The following is a 15,414-nucleotide window of genomic DNA, read 5'->3' as shown; positions in this document are numbered from 1 at the left end:
GAAGTTTTGAGGTAACTCTCCAAGGGTGTAGCACAAAATTCTGGGCCCTGTTCATAAGCAGTATCTGTGTGGCTCTTTCTTTCTGGATCCATGTCTCTCTTATGCATCTTTTTTTTTTTTTCACCATTTTCTTTTGCTCCCTTTTCAGTCTTTCTTTCTTTTCATTTTTGGAGCCCCGATTTCCCTCTCTTGACGAAAGACATGACAGTGTACATTGGTTCTCCAGCAGCATAAGCTGCATTTAGAGACGAATCCAAGCACAGGGGTGGCGTAAACCATTTTGCGCCTTTAAGGGTTGAGAGGGGCCACAAAGACAACGCATTCTCATTCCGACCTTGTCACATATCGCTGCATGGTCATGGACTTTCCATGTCTACATATGACGTGCAAGGTAGGCTGGTTGGGTCTGTTGTTGAAGTTCTTGGATACCTGTTAAATGCATTGTGTCTTTTCAAAATACACATCCATTTTCACAGGAAGTGTACAGTTTGCATACATTCTCTTTCAAAATAAACATACTATGTCAATAAAGCACCATGAATTGACATTTTTTTGACGTACTTGGTTATGTTTAGCCAACACACATGTGGTTGAGTTCAGGCAACAAAAGCAGGTGGTTAGATTTAGAAAAAAATAACAGGGTTTGGCTTAACAGTCATACAGGAAGTGAACTCCTGCCTTCCGGCCAGGTGAAAGTCAATAATTGTTGGGTACATCCACCACCCAACTTGGACTTTTTGCCCCCTTAACTTATGTTGAGTCCTGCCATGTTTCCCCCCTGACTCCATCAAGTGCCGTTACACATCCTGCTGATGTGAAAGGATGGCTTTTCTTTGTCAGTGTCTGACACAGAAGTCACTGCCAGTATTCAACAACTTAAGAATGAGACTGGGTTGGCAGAGAGCTTCCACTATTTTTTATACAAAGTTCAGTCTTTCAATAGATTTAGTCAGCCAATTTTAATTTAGTTACGGTGCAAATTACAAATAAAAATTGCAAACAACACCACACTTTTCATTTCAGGCTTTTCGAGGACCCCCCTCCCATTTGGGCCCTGGGTAATCAGTCCCCCTTTTCCCTGTATATGACACCCCTGAGACTCCCTATTATGGAAAAAAAACCTCTTATGTCACAGTACATACTTAGTGCAGAAAACATAATGACATACATGCAATATAATAAAATTAATCATGTCTATTAGAATGGAAGGATTGCAGACAAAGCAGCTGCATACTACGACCTACATTACAGATATTCCACTGAATCTTTCCAAAACTTTGTTAAACATAATGAGTCAAGGATTTTATTGAATTCAATCAAGTTCACTTTAATTCAGTAGAACTTTATTTATCCCGGAGGAAATTCTTGTGCCAGAGAATGCTTCAATTACAGTAACACAAATTACAGTAACAATAATTAACGTTCACAAACCATTAACAACCAGAACCACCAGTTGGTTTCCGGGTCACACTGGTCCCAGTTTTTCAATAAAGTATTAAATATCAGTCAAAATATTTAAAATATACAAGAGTGCCTACTAGAGTAACAATAAGATAGGTACCAGAGTTACTCAAAATGAACTAACATGGTTTCCTGATAATCAATGTTATATTGTATATGATATGTCAATGAGAAGTAGTATTGCACGTGATTCTGAGAAAATGATAGCCTATTGCACTACACTGACAAGTGATCATAATATTAAAAAGTAATATTGCATGTGATGTTGAGCAAATAGTTGGATGAGTCTCTGGCCTGTTATGACCCTGGGTCATTTATTTGTGATTCTGCTGTTCTGTTGTTTTTTCTCCTGTTTATTTATAGGGAGTCAGGTAAGTGACCTGTATTTTCATTTTCTTTACTTTTGGTAGGTAAGTTAGTTTTGGAAAGTAGATTGTTTTGTTTGTTGTTTTGGGCCACGCCCACCCTGAAGCTTATTGCTACCTTTCTTGTTGAGTGTTAAATAAATTATCTTTTGTTGGACTGCAGCTGTGTGGCATTGATCGTCCTTGGGAGTGGGGAAAGAGGGGAGCATCCTTTCATGCTATGTACCGGTCGTAACAGGCCACTTATGAAGGCTGAGCCAAAGACATTCATCTGACTTTCTCTGGATCAACCTGAGCCAAAGACATTCATCTGACTTTCTCTGGATCAACTGACACTTGTACAAATTCTTTTGAGCAGAAAACATCCTCGGGGCAGTCAGATGTTTGTAGCCAATCACATGTTGTCCACCTCTCACGCCCATGGTTTCCAACAACTCATATCCTCCATGACAAACACCCAAACACCGCCCCTAGTGTGTCACTGCATGGTGCTGCTTTCAAATACCCCAACGAAGCTCCGATTTTTGGGTTCCAACTTCTGTGCGACTGATTTGACTGTTTGAATTTTCTCAAATTTTGAAAAATGAACATTGAGCTGCAGTGGAGACAGGATACGTCTTTTATTAATGCCCAGAAGGGAAATTTGGTTGTTGCAGCAGCACAAGGACAGAAATAGTACAGATAAATTGATGAGTTAATAAATTATAAGAGGCATAAAAACTAAAATGAGAATAGAAGTAAAAATATAAACCATATCTGAGCAATAGAAGTGACAGTGGTGTGACTGATAGTTGCAAAGTAGTGTAGCCTATGTACAGCAGACCAATATATGAGTAAATAATGATACTTGTCTTTATCAATATAGTAGTATAAGAGAAAGTATTTTAGGATATAGAGTATATAATGTAACAAAACATGATAACACATTGACATTATATTGTGTAAAATAGTGTGAGATATAGGATATAGTGCTGTGTAAGGTGAAATGTGGTTGAGTAGGGAAACAGAAAATTATTTACCTTGGTAAAGCTGTGTTTTACGATACTTCTCAGTGTACACGAAGGCAGCCCAGGTCTACCCGGTTGTGCTGTGATATTGAGAGGTCATACATTTTCGAAAAACAAAGAAAGCACAGCAGGTAAGTCTCAGCGCTGACTGAATTCACATATTTAGTGAATTTAAACCACGATACGACTAAGTTAATATTTACTCCGCCTTGATGTGTGTCCTTGTAACGCTGTCTAAACTGCTAGCACAGTAGTTAGCTTGTAAACTACCTGGCTAGCTGGCTACTAGACGTTAGTTTACCCACAGAGCACTGAAGTGGTTTGTTTTGATGGCGTGAAAATGCTGTTTTAATATTTTGTCTAGCTAATATTTAATGTTATGGGGGTGTTATTTAGGGTTAGTGTCCTGTTTGGGTATTCAGTACTCCACTGTGTGTGTTCAGTAGTGTTATCAGCTAGCTTGCTAGCTTGTTAGCATGCTTGCATTCGTTAGCCGGCTTGCTGACAGGAACCGGCAGCGTGTCGTGACTTCCCCAATCCCATCTGTCACCGTGTGTGTCACGCTATTTCTTTGATCAGCTACTTTCAAGGTGACACAACAAATCAGTTTGGCTCTGTCAGTAGTTAGATGCTCTGTCTTTTAGGTTATTAAAGTGTATTTGACAGGAGCAAAGCAACAACCAGAGCTTGTTTATGTGTTCAGCAAAATGTGTAAAATTTGTGTCTTTGAATGCACCATCTCTGTTGTTATCTTGCCCTGAAGGTATTTCCTGTACCCATCTGTATTTTGCAGATGTTACCAGATGTGTTCATGGTCTTGTTTTGGCCTGAACACTGTAGGACTGCTGCATAATAAGCACATTGGCCTACATACCTGAAATAGTTTAGTAACAGTACTCCAGTCCACAGAGGTGTGTCTCAGTCACCTACTGAATACTTACAAAGGTAAAGAGCTGAGACTATTAGTCATTACTTGCTTAGTCAATTAACCGCAAAGAAATGGGCAGCTATTTTTCATTACTCAAGGAAAAATGTCTGGTATTTACTTGTTCCAGCCTCTCAAATATCAGGATTTGGTGCTTTTCTTTGTCTTAAGTGACTGTAAATTAATAGTTAATAGTTAGTCAGACAAAAAGCCTTTTCAAGAAATCACTTTGGGCTTTAGGAAATCATGGTAGACATTAGGATTGCAGCGACATACCAGTTGCAAGGTATGTTGTGATATGACAGGTGATGGTTATCATACTGAGTACATTTGCTTATCTATGATACTGAAAAAGAAACGCAATTGGGCGCTGAGTCTCCCGTTTATTTTGGTCATTTTCAAAGGGGAGACTTTTTACACATACTTCCGTTAAGAAAATGGTTTCAAGTTTTAATTATAGTAATGAAGCGTTTGTTCAACTAACAGTAATGCTTCTGTTTTCATTCCTTTAAGGGTCATTTGGACTGATAATAATATGAATTAAGTAACACTGTGATACCACAAAACAGTAATATTTTTTGAGACGTACACTAGCATTTTGTATAAAAGGCATTTTTCACAATGTGCTAACATTTTAGAGTAAAATTAATCAATCAAGAGAATAATGGGCAGATTAATCAACAATGGAAATCGTCATTAGTTGTAGCCCTATGTGGTGGTTTATTCAAAAAACGCAAACACCTCGAGAGCTGACCTACATTTCAAGCACCATTTGTTTCTCAGTGTAGTTCATTTTATCTTGTGCTCACAGCCTCAAGCTGATACAAGATGTTTGAGTTCAGCCTCAGTCTGGTACATACTTTCGCTTTAAAGAACCTTAAATTTGAAAAGATAACAGCATGCCTGCAACGGTTTTGAATTTTACTCGGTGAGAACAATTAGAGCACTTTATCAATGTCTCACTGTGTCCTTCATATTTTAAAATATATTTAGACAGATGCAGAACATGTAATGGCATGTAAACCTTCACATCAATCTAGCTGTGTACTACAGCAGAGATATTAATGGTGCTGAGGTGGAGGCTTAACTGTAGAGACAGGGGTTTTTTTTTTTTTTTTATAATGATAATCTCACCTGTACGGCTGGGTATCACCAATACTTACTGATATCCTCCAAACTGTGTCAATAGAACAGAGTATTAAAAATATTTCCATTGACATTTGTAGACTATATTTAATTTGGACAAAGTTCTTGTGTTAAGACAGCATTCAACATTTGAGGACCTTGGCTTTAAAAAAAAAAACATATACTGTGTGTATTTCTGTAAGTAAGGCATTAAATCTGTACAAAAATGCAGGTGTTATTACAGCATCATTTCAGTAAAATTTCTAACAAGGCCCAGCCTGTCGAAGTACAGTACCTAACCGGACCTGTTTGTTTGTTTTTCCATCTGATATGACATTTATTCCAAACATTAATTCTGCATCCGTATGTGTATTTACACTTGAATCCAGCACAGATATTTGTAACATAGTGTGGATTCTAATAAAGATGTCTGCTGCTTTTATTTAAAGGAAGCCAGGATGTCTGAAGAGCTGTCCCTCAACATCAACATCAAGGAGCCAAGATGGGACCAAGGCACATTTATGGGGCGCGCCAAGCACTTCTTCATGGTCACAGATCCCAGGAACGTCCTGCTGTCGTCTGAGACTCTGGAGGAGGCCAGAGTGATCATGGAGGACTACAGGTAGAGGGTCAGGAGATGAGAGGATGGAGTTAGAGGGTAAATGATAATGTTAGGGAGATTGTGGTAGTATGAAGCGTGAATAGAAAGGAGAACTGGCGTAACCAGGTTGTGATGTGGCTAGTTGTTACACTTACACTGAAGTGGAAAAGCCAGTGGGAGAAATGTCCTTTTCTTAATGGGGGAGCATCAATCTAAAAGTTAGTATCATATTGTTTGTGCCGCTCAGTTTGCTTCACAAACTGTATAAGTAAGAAAGTGTAACTGATTTGTTAATTATCATGTTGCAAACTTGTGTTCCAGTGCAAAAATATGCTGTGTTTGTTGGACGTCTGCTGTTTTTCAACATGTGTAAAATCCTACATCACTCCACTGTTTTGACTTCTTCAGAGCGGGGATCGTGAAGCCTGGCCTCACGGAGGATGCGCTCTGGAGAGCCAAGTACATCTACGACTCCGCCTTCCACCCTGACACAGGGGAGAAGATGTTTGTGATTGGCCGGATGTCCGCTCAGGTGCCGATGAACATGTCCATCACAGGCTGCATGCTCACCTTCTACAGGTACAGCAGAAGTGTCAATACGTCATTCAGTGTATTAAAAACAACAAACTGAAAATGGCTTTATCAAAATACAGGGAATAGAAGAAAAAGAAAAAAATAGAGTATACTGAATAAAAATACCATTTCCATGTGATTTAAATGTAACCTTAATACAGCACTGCATGAAAATAGAGATTTTAATCCCTGTACAGAGTGAAAATCCTCTTAAAGAATAAAAAATATCACTCTCACTGCTGAATACTGATAACTCATTGGGCAGCTGAGAGGACAGTATCATGTCATAACTGACAAAGTCATGTGATAACTTTGTGTTGAAACAACAAATTAATCAACAATTAATGTAATAGTTTGAGATATTTATCAAGTGAATATTAGCTGTTCACAGATTTTTATTCAGTCTCACTTAGTCTAAAGGTTCTTACATACCAGGGACGTAACAAGTAAAAGCAGGAAAATGTGAAGTACTCACCTGTGAGTATTTTGCATCAAAACTATTCATACTGATAGGGACGCAAATACTGTATATGACAGTGGCAACAGGTCCGACATTGTTATGATGTTGTGATGTGACGTCTGTTTGGCACAATGTGATTGTTTGATGATGTCATTCATGGTGGGAAAGCTCAGAAAGAGCAAACCTGTTCAGAAAAAAATGCTTCCTTTTTTTTGTCATGTAATATTTGTATTGTCTGTATAAGTACAAAACAGCAGTTCCAAAAAAATATATTGACGTGCAAATCAATTGCGTGAAAAAAACACCCTCGCTGCTTTGCTGTTTGTCTTGATACACACACTGATAGAGTTGAATAGTAGAATTATGATATAAAAAATTTGCGCAACAGGTTTTGGAAACGAGATATTTTGAAATTAAACTGCTGGAATGACTGCCTTCCTGAAGTTTGTCTGGTGATAATACCGTTGATCAGTGGGGGTATCATTTTTGCATTCCACCACTGGTGGGAGCTCAAGCCTTAAATTTTAAATTCTACACATAGTTGCCAAAGACATCAGAAGATTTATCAAAGGAAAGAATATGCAAAATACTGGTAGATTAATCTGCCCTGTGTGATTAAAAAGACCAAATCAGAAAGAAGGTTCCACTTTTAAACTCTATTTACTCCTAAAGGGACAAAATATTAATGCAGTTGTTTTGCTGGTTAACAGCGACATGGATTGAGGTTGCTGCATGTTGTGCAAAGTGTCAAGCTATCTGAGACTAACCTGTGATTTACGGCTAAATAAACGAATAAACTGCTACTTTAATACAGACAAAAACTAGCAATGTGATCAACATTTCACAGCAGCAGTATAAAGAAACAACATCTCTAGCCACATGTGTTTCTGTGGTTTACAATGTTCCACAACACAAACAGATAACTTTATCTTTCACTTATGCATACCAGCTTTGATCAAAACTAAACTGCTGGGTTGACAGATGATCTTGATAACTGTAAGTTGCAGTGTTAAAAAAGTATTAATCAAGGGTACATGCAGTGTGCTGAAAATAATAAACACTATGTCTTCTGTGGAGACTGAAGAACAGCACATATAAATGTCTAATTCTAGACAGGAAGGTACTCTTGCTTTTTGCTCCACTGTTTACACTGTCACCAAACTCTTAGTGTAGTGCCATAAATTGTATTTTGTACAGTACAGGTTGTTAAATTTCACTTCCTTAAAACACACTGTCCCCTCTGTTTGCAGGACTACTCCAGCAGTGGTGTTCTGGCAGTGGGTTAACCAGTCTTTCAACGCTATCGTCAACTACACCAACCGCAGCGGAGATGCCCCCATAACCGTGAAGTACGGAGGACTTGTCACTTCACTTCCACTCTAGATCATTCCTGTCCTCCCTCTAAACTAGTGTCTGTAAGGAGGCTGTGGGAGCTGCTGTCCTCTCCCCTTCCCTCACAGCGGTATTACGTTCCACTGTTAAGCATGCTCAGCCCCATGTCACCATGCACTCATGCTGACATAGGTTATACGCTCCTGGTTCATGTCTGGTCAGCGTGCATTATGCATACTCTTTTTTTATTGTGCCACAAAATGCATCCTTCAGATCCTGCAGAAATGCATCAGATGCATGCATTTGTAAAGACTAGGACTGCCTTCAGAACATGCAAATGCATATTCATGGATTAAGCATGTCACATGAGGATAAATATTATCGTGTCTTCCTCTGCGTTATCATTATTTGTGTTATCTTTGCATTTTCACACATAGCATGAATTAACTTACTTTTAAATTTCACACCTTAGTGTTCCTGATAAAGTCTCGGCCGCAGACCTCGTGCGCTGTGGCATAATGAGTTATTTCTGATGTGTAGAGCTGTTGAGAAAGGAAGTGGATGATTAAGTGTGAAATGTGTCTCGTACATCTCTTTGCAGTCAGCTTGGTGCAGCCTATGTCAGTGCTACTACTGGAGCTGTGATCACTGCCCTGGGCCTTAAGTCTCTAGCTAAGGTAATGCCTGTGGTTCAAGTGAATGAACAGATGAAGCAAATCAGACACACTGATGTTCATATATATTTGTGCAGAGATTTGTTGTCTGAATGTGTTTCTGATTCTGCATCTTTGCAGCGTCTCCCCCCAATCGTCAGCCGGTTTGTCCCCTTTGCTGCTGTTGCTGCTGCTAACTGCATCAACATTCCCTTCATGAGACAGAGGTGAGACCTTGAAAGTAAAAGCCAAAGACCTCTGCTTTGTTCCCCCGGGAGCTACAGGTGCATCTGCTCTACATGAATTTTGATTTTGTTTCCTCCAGGGAGTTGAAGTACGGTATCCCTGTGATGGATGAGAATGGAAACAGGTTAGGAGAGTCCCCCAATGCTGCCAAGCAGGCCATCGTGCAGGTGGTGGTGTCAAGGATCGGCATGGCAGTGCCAGCTATGGGTAAAGTCAACATTATATGTGATGTTTGCCACTCATTACTTTACAGGGTTCCTACACAGTATGGAAAAGTATCGAATTTTCAGTTCTGGATAAGTATGGGAAAAAGACAAGGGGGCATTGAAAAATATTTTTGTTTTCAGACTATTGCCCATATTATGTTTCTATGCCTCTGTGCTGGCAACAGCCATGGCCAGAGGCATTACGTTCTTGTGTTGTCTGTCCATCCGATCATCCCATTCTCTTGAACTCGATATCTCAAGAATGCATTGAGGGAATTTCCTCAACTTTGGCACATTCGTCTACTTGGACTCAGGGACGAACTGATTAGATTCTAGTGGTCAAAGGTCACTGTGGCCTCAAACACATTTTGAGCCGTTACTCAAGAATTGATGCGCTAATTATGACAAAATTTCATACCAATTTTCAAATATGATAAAATGATTAAGTGATTCAGTCATTTTATATCCAAAAAGTCAACTTTACTGTGACATCATAATGTCCTGCAAAACCTAATTTGTGGCCATTATTTAACGTCATAACATTTGGTGGGATACTGAATTGGTGACACTAATCTTGGGTGCCCACCTTGAAACTGGTGATTGTATAGATCTGTGGTTCCCAACTGGTGCAGCCATGGGGTCCAGAGTTTATCTCATGGTGTGTGGAGCAGGCAGCCAGCGCAGCCAAAACACACTCCTACGTAGAGCTGCCTCTATGACTGAACATCACAGCCTGCAAAACAACTCCAGACATCCACAACCAAATAAGTTTGAAAGAAAATTTTCAATTGCATGTGTACATAGCATCACAAATAACCAAATACTTAACCTCTGTGAATTATGCAGTCATTTTCAGTACTTATTAATAGAAGAGACTAAAAAATATGGAGGAACTATAACATAATATTAGTTATTCAATATATTAAGAAAAAATAGTATGACTGTAGGTAGCAGTGCTTAGTTTATGTCCTCTTTATCCTTTCTGCGTAGGAGTGTGGTCTGAACTCTGATAATTGATTTGTATGAGCTACAGAGTCGAAGCTACAATCGTCTGGCAATCGTTTGGCAACAAAGTATCATACATAGTCAGCGTGTAACATACATGTTAACAGTTTGATTTTAAAGCTACTTATTTACATAATAAACATACAGCTGTTTGTACTGATGTGTCAAATATGTTCTGAAAACTTTACCAAGAAGTCTGGAAATTTGAGTGTAGAATTTTGAAATGGAAAATGTGTAGAAAGCCTGACTTTACTTGTGCATTAAACCTCACTGTAGTGGATGGCACGTATACTTAAGTCTAAAATTGTCCATCATGAACCAGAACACTTCAGCTGATGTATCTTTATTTTTTACAGCCATTCCCCCTGTTATAATGGATGCTCTGGAGAAGAGAGCTTTCATGAGGGTAAGCAGACTGTCATACTGTTGGTTTTATGTTTGAGTCAGTGGATTTACTGGGTCTGCTGGTGTTTTGTGGGGCTGAAAAGAGTCCCGTGACATTCCACATGGTACATGTACATTGTATGCTTATGTCCAGACAGACAAACATGTCACATTGCCTCTGATTTTGTGTCCCTGTAGCGCTTCCCAATTCTAAACGCTCCGGTCCAGGTGGGGCTCGTCGGTCTGTGGTAAGTAAATTATATTTTATATGGACTCGCACATATCTGTACTAAAAGAGACAACTGGCGGCATTTAAAACATCCTTCTCCTTCTCTTAATTTTCAGCCTGGTGTTTGCAACTCCTCTGTGCTGCGCCCTCTTCCCACAGAAAAGGTAAAGACTGTAACATCACCCTCCTCTGAGAAAAGGAGGTCATTCCTGTACAAATTCACAAATGAGTTGTGCTGCTTTTAGGGCAGCTAAACTTACACAAATGAGACAAAAACAAACTGTAATTCTCAAATGCACCCCTGACTGCTCTGCAAAGCAAATGTCTCAGTGCTCCTGTGTTTAAATTGGGTAAAATGTATGGGATTTGGTGTAAAACTGGCCCCTTTTTTAATGTAGATGAGCCTCATTGCAAAGCAGTTCAGCTCACAAAGATCAGCGCTAACAGCCACATGCAGTTACAGTGAAATGATTAGCATTTTCAGAGAGTTTGTGGTAACTGAAGCGCATCTGTAAGGGGTGTCACACCCAGACTAGTGGTCTAGTGGTCAGGACTTGTAGCTCACAATCTGAAAATTGCTACAAAAACATTTATACTTTGCTAAATGGATAATGGCAATCAGTAGGGCAAATTGGACTCAGCTGTAAATCTTTGTGGCACTATTATTAGCACAATATCTTTTGTGAATCAGACCTTGAGACCGTGCTGATAGCAGTTGCAAGTGATGCACAATTCATGTTGCAATCAGCAGCCACAATCCATTCTGTGAACTGGCCTGGCAGCGTTATCTTAACATGTCGCCACATTGTAATTGTGTTCAATCCTCTCATTGCAGCTCTATGAGTGTGAGCGGGCTGGAAGCAGATCTGCAAGAGAGGATACGAGAGACCAGCCCCAGCACCACCACCGTCTACTTCAACAAGGGCCTGTAGGACCAGCCAGCACGTCTCCATGCACACACACAAGACATCCAGACACTCACACGTTATATACACATGTATGTTGTCCTGTGGGCACAAGTGGGAGGGCGAAACTAAATTTATTTATGCATTTTTTTGTTTTTGTTGCGTGTACTGCTGCATTCGTTTTTTGAATTTAACCGCATGGAGCTGCTCCAAGTGTAGGGTTGATGGAAGAATAATGGAAGGGAAAACAAAACACTCTGAGAAGGAAGATCACTGACAGATCTCTGCGTACGTAGATTGCACTCCTTAGAAAAGACTCCTTTTTTTTTATTGTGTCGTGGTGTGTTTTCTGTCTTCCTTTGGTCAAAACTGCCTGTAGAGGTGGCAGTTCATGAAGTTACTGACTTGTGTTTCACTCACCAATTTTTCATGTTGCATTCAGGTTCACGCAAGTTTGAAGTCCTCTGATAAGTTATTTGTAACTCCAGTTAAAAATGGCTTGTGCTTGTAAGTCATGTCTGTAATTGCTTCTGAATGTCACATAATCTTTTTTGCCTTGTGCCCCCCTCTCCTTCCACCCCATTAGATTACCTCTTCCCATTCTTGCCTGGTTTAGTATGTTCAAATTCTTGCCAGCAATTAATTTCCGCCTAGTACTTCAACCATGTAGTTACACAGGAAAAACCAGTGTGTTAATTAGCTCTGAAATGTCCAACCCTTGATGAATAAGTTCCTCTTTTGTTGTGCTCCTTGTCAACAGGTGCAGCTTCTTACTCCCTTCAGCTGTCCTTGAAGTGTACTTACGCCCTCATATTTATAGACCAGTTGATTAGGTGCTAGGTACAATGTGGCAAAGGAAATATGTAGACGTTATACTGCAAAAGCTCAAAAGCACAGCCATACACAAGCATCAGTGAACACTAATTAACATAAATGTGTACTGTTGCCATGGCAGCCTAATTTTGAAGGCCTTTTATCATTTGAGATCACTTTATAAACTAGTGCAGTCGCAATCTTTGGTGGCATATTAATGATTGTTGTCGGTGGTGGTGCTCGTTTGATGGTTGTCAGGCGGTGGAATATACTTTGTTGTGTCAACATGTTGTTGCTAAGACAAAATGATGCTCTCGATTTGAGTTTGCCCTTTGTGTGTTTTTAATAGTCACGTGCTGTTGTCACATTAAAACTTTGTAACTCAGATTTTGTTGGTTTTAATGTCCTCACTTGAACTAAAGGATTTTACAAGCGAGTTAATAGAAGTGAAAGCTGTCTAATTTCACTTCCTCAAAGTCGGAGATGCAGGGTTTTTATGTGCAACAGCTAGTTAGCGATCTTCACCGTTGAGCCATTGATGTCCCATTGTACCAAATGAAAGAAGCTAATGCTGCGTGACAAAGTCAAAATACTGAAAGCTTATTTCGGGGCAGTGGGTTACTGTGTGCAACGTCTTTGTTGTTGCTTTGAGAAAGTGGACAGTTTGGCTACATTCACACTGTCGACTGAACACGTGACTGCTCAGTGTGGTGAGATAGTGATGATTGTGTTGTGAGGAAATGTATCCCAGTGTCGTCTGTCAAGATTATGCAAGAATAAGTATATTTTTCTTGGATATGTTTATAAATATAAATATATATATATATATACGATGTACAATATATGGAGCACATATGCATGAGGAAATTCAAAGAATTTAACTTTAAGGTGTGCCTCTGTTAGTGAATCCACCAGACAGCCCCATATATGCATCGGAAGACCGTCAGCTGCTCATATTCTAGAAGAGCAGAGGAGTTTGCTGCAAATATAGAAAGTGCACCTTTAGGGCTAAAAAAATTGTGATGATTTGTGAAAAAGTGATGTTTTGTGTTTGTTGGTCAAAGAAAAATGAATCAAACACACAGCAGCGTTGTAGTTCTCGAGATTGCTTTTTGAATGTCGCAACTCAGACTTGGATTCCATCACATTTCGACTTGTTCTTGGATTTTATTTCAAGACCGGTCAAGACCACACCTGCAGGGATATCACTAAATCACCAGTGCAAAAAAAAGGAGTGTTGAGTAAAGATGGTTGATTTCAGCTCCGTAGTGTTTGTTTGCTCATGGAAAACAAAAGAATATTCCCATGCATAAAATTCACCTCTGCAGTGTCTTCTCATTGTTTTATCCAGACATTTCTCATAGTTCACTCTTTCAAACACACATATACAGTATATGGCAGTAAAAGGGGTGAATGAAGAAGAATCCTTATTTGTTTTCTGTGGTTGTTTTAATGGGAATGTGGATCTTTCAGATCAATTTGAGGAGTGCCTACGGTTTGCATGTTCCACATTGTAGCGTCAGTGTGTCATGTAGTGTCGGACTTGTGCTGGTCTGGTCTTCACTTGGTCTTGACTGGGGCTCGATACGCTTGACTTGGTCTCGGTTTAGGTGGCCTTGGCTACAACACTGCCCAACATTAAGACTGCACAGGCCACGTTCACACTTAAATTCACCTCCATCAAACATCTTTGGTCATGTAAGGTTAGGTCATTCATTTGAAGTAAACTGACTGAGTGTTAAGGAACTGCTATCAGCTTCTGCACTGAAACACACCATGATTGTGTTTTTATGTGATCCTAAAACTGAAGGGTTTAATTCTAATTTGCTATCCAGATAATTGTATAAATGACCCTTGACGTGATTTCCCACTTCGTTATGAGAATGGGGATGTCTTTATTGTTTTCAAATGACTGATATCAAACTCTTCTTTCACCTTTTATTCTCCATTGTCATTCATATTTTCATATACACACTAAACCCCCAGACGACAGCTTCTGTTTGAGTCCCTTACCTCCATCTGTGACACTTGAGACATGATCACATGCACTGCAGGACAGTGTTTCAGAGTTAACATCACTGATTGTATTCCAATATTTGATACAAACCTTCGCTGCATCACTAAGACATTGTGTGTTGTGTTTGGGGTGTTTTCCTGCATTGGGTGAAACTGCTCTTTATAACCTTTGCTGTGCTGCTGTAGTCGCATTTGTGTTGCTATTTTAAAGGAGCTTTTTAAAGTGTATGTTGAAGATAGTATTTGTTTATGGTGCTGGATGATGTTGAAGGTACTATGGTTACTGCTAATTAGGATTTCATTCATTGTCTGGCAGCTGTCATTGCTCATAATCAAACAGCTTTAGCTTCTGCTTTTGTCCTTTGTGTTTTTCTGCTCTTGGAATTATGGCGCGAAAGTGTCAAGAACAAAACTGGAGGGTTGTAGTCAGCATTTAGAGACATCTGTAAACATGTATCTCAGCTTGTGACTGTGCTGTACCACCGTAACATGTTGCACCAGTAGATCTAGCCAAAGATGAGACGGGTATGAGTTGTACAGAAATTGAGGAGAGGAAAAGTGTAGCTTTTGAGGTTTTTGTTTCAGCTTTAACGAATGAACCTTTTGTCAGCTTTTCTCATGCAAAAACATGTTTATTTTTTACAGAAATGGTCCTCAACTTTGTCAGTGTAACACCAAATTTTTCAAGAACATCGCAAAGCATTTCCTTTAACACACAGTTAACAGATTGAAGATATAAATAAATAATGCAGTTTAGATAAAAATCATGTTTTGGCGATTTTGTCGACATTAAAATAAATCTTGAACTTACTCCACATAGCTCCAGTGAAGTCAGAGGCACCTACTAATTCAAAACTTTGGTTGCCATTAAGAAAATGTCAAATCTTTCCTTACTGAAGGCACAAATGTAAAGACAATCTGTTACTGTTACACTCCGTGAATGTTTTGGTTATGTCATGTACATAAAACTTTAACACACGTAGTCCTGTCAGTATTGGTGCACAGTGTTTTCTCCCTCTATTTTGTATTGTGTTGAAATATATTTCTGTGATGTGGAATGTATTATACTCAGAGCAATAGAATAAAATATGTAACATGAAAGTCCAAA

General features: G+C 39.3%; 1 protein-coding gene across 1 annotated transcript; it reads left to right on the top strand.

Annotated features, from left to right (window-relative positions):
• Positions 1-2,875: 2,875 nt before the first annotated feature.
• Positions 2,876-15,414, top strand: sfxn3 (sideroflexin 3). The gene is made up of 11 exons (XM_050071180.1): positions 2,876-2,964; positions 5,333-5,505; positions 5,893-6,063; positions 7,768-7,866; positions 8,451-8,526; positions 8,644-8,729; positions 8,828-8,955; positions 10,316-10,365; positions 10,542-10,591; positions 10,689-10,736; positions 11,408-15,414. The coding sequence occupies exons 2-11, from the start codon at positions 5,342-5,344 to the stop codon at positions 11,502-11,504; spliced, it is 969 nt and encodes a 322-aa protein (XP_049927137.1). The 5' UTR covers positions 2,876-2,964; positions 5,333-5,341; the 3' UTR covers positions 11,505-15,414.

This window comes from Epinephelus moara, chromosome 19 (genome assembly GCF_006386435.1).
Source record: "Epinephelus moara isolate mb chromosome 19, YSFRI_EMoa_1.0, whole genome shotgun sequence".
In the NCBI taxonomy this organism is placed as follows: Eukaryota; Metazoa; Chordata; class Actinopteri; order Perciformes; family Serranidae; genus Epinephelus; species Epinephelus moara.
The sequence above is the reverse complement of the archived record's forward strand: the minus strand, read 5'-3'. Positions and strand labels throughout refer to the sequence as shown.

What these genes read in the sequence shown, in the direction of transcription:
- sfxn3 (XM_050071180.1), top strand. Translation starts at nt 5,342, where the DNA reads ATGTCTGAAGAGCTGTCCCTCAACATCAACATCAAGGAGCCAAGATGG. An exon ending in GTGATCATGGAGGACTACAG is followed by an intron (nt 5,506 to 5,892) that starts GTAGAGGGTCAG and finishes TGACTTCTTCAG; the next exon opens with AGCGGGGATCGTGAAGCCTG. An exon ending in GTGGGGCTCGTCGGTCTGTG is followed by an intron (nt 10,592 to 10,688) that starts GTAAGTAAATTA and finishes CTTAATTTTCAG; the next exon opens with CCTGGTGTTTGCAACTCCTC.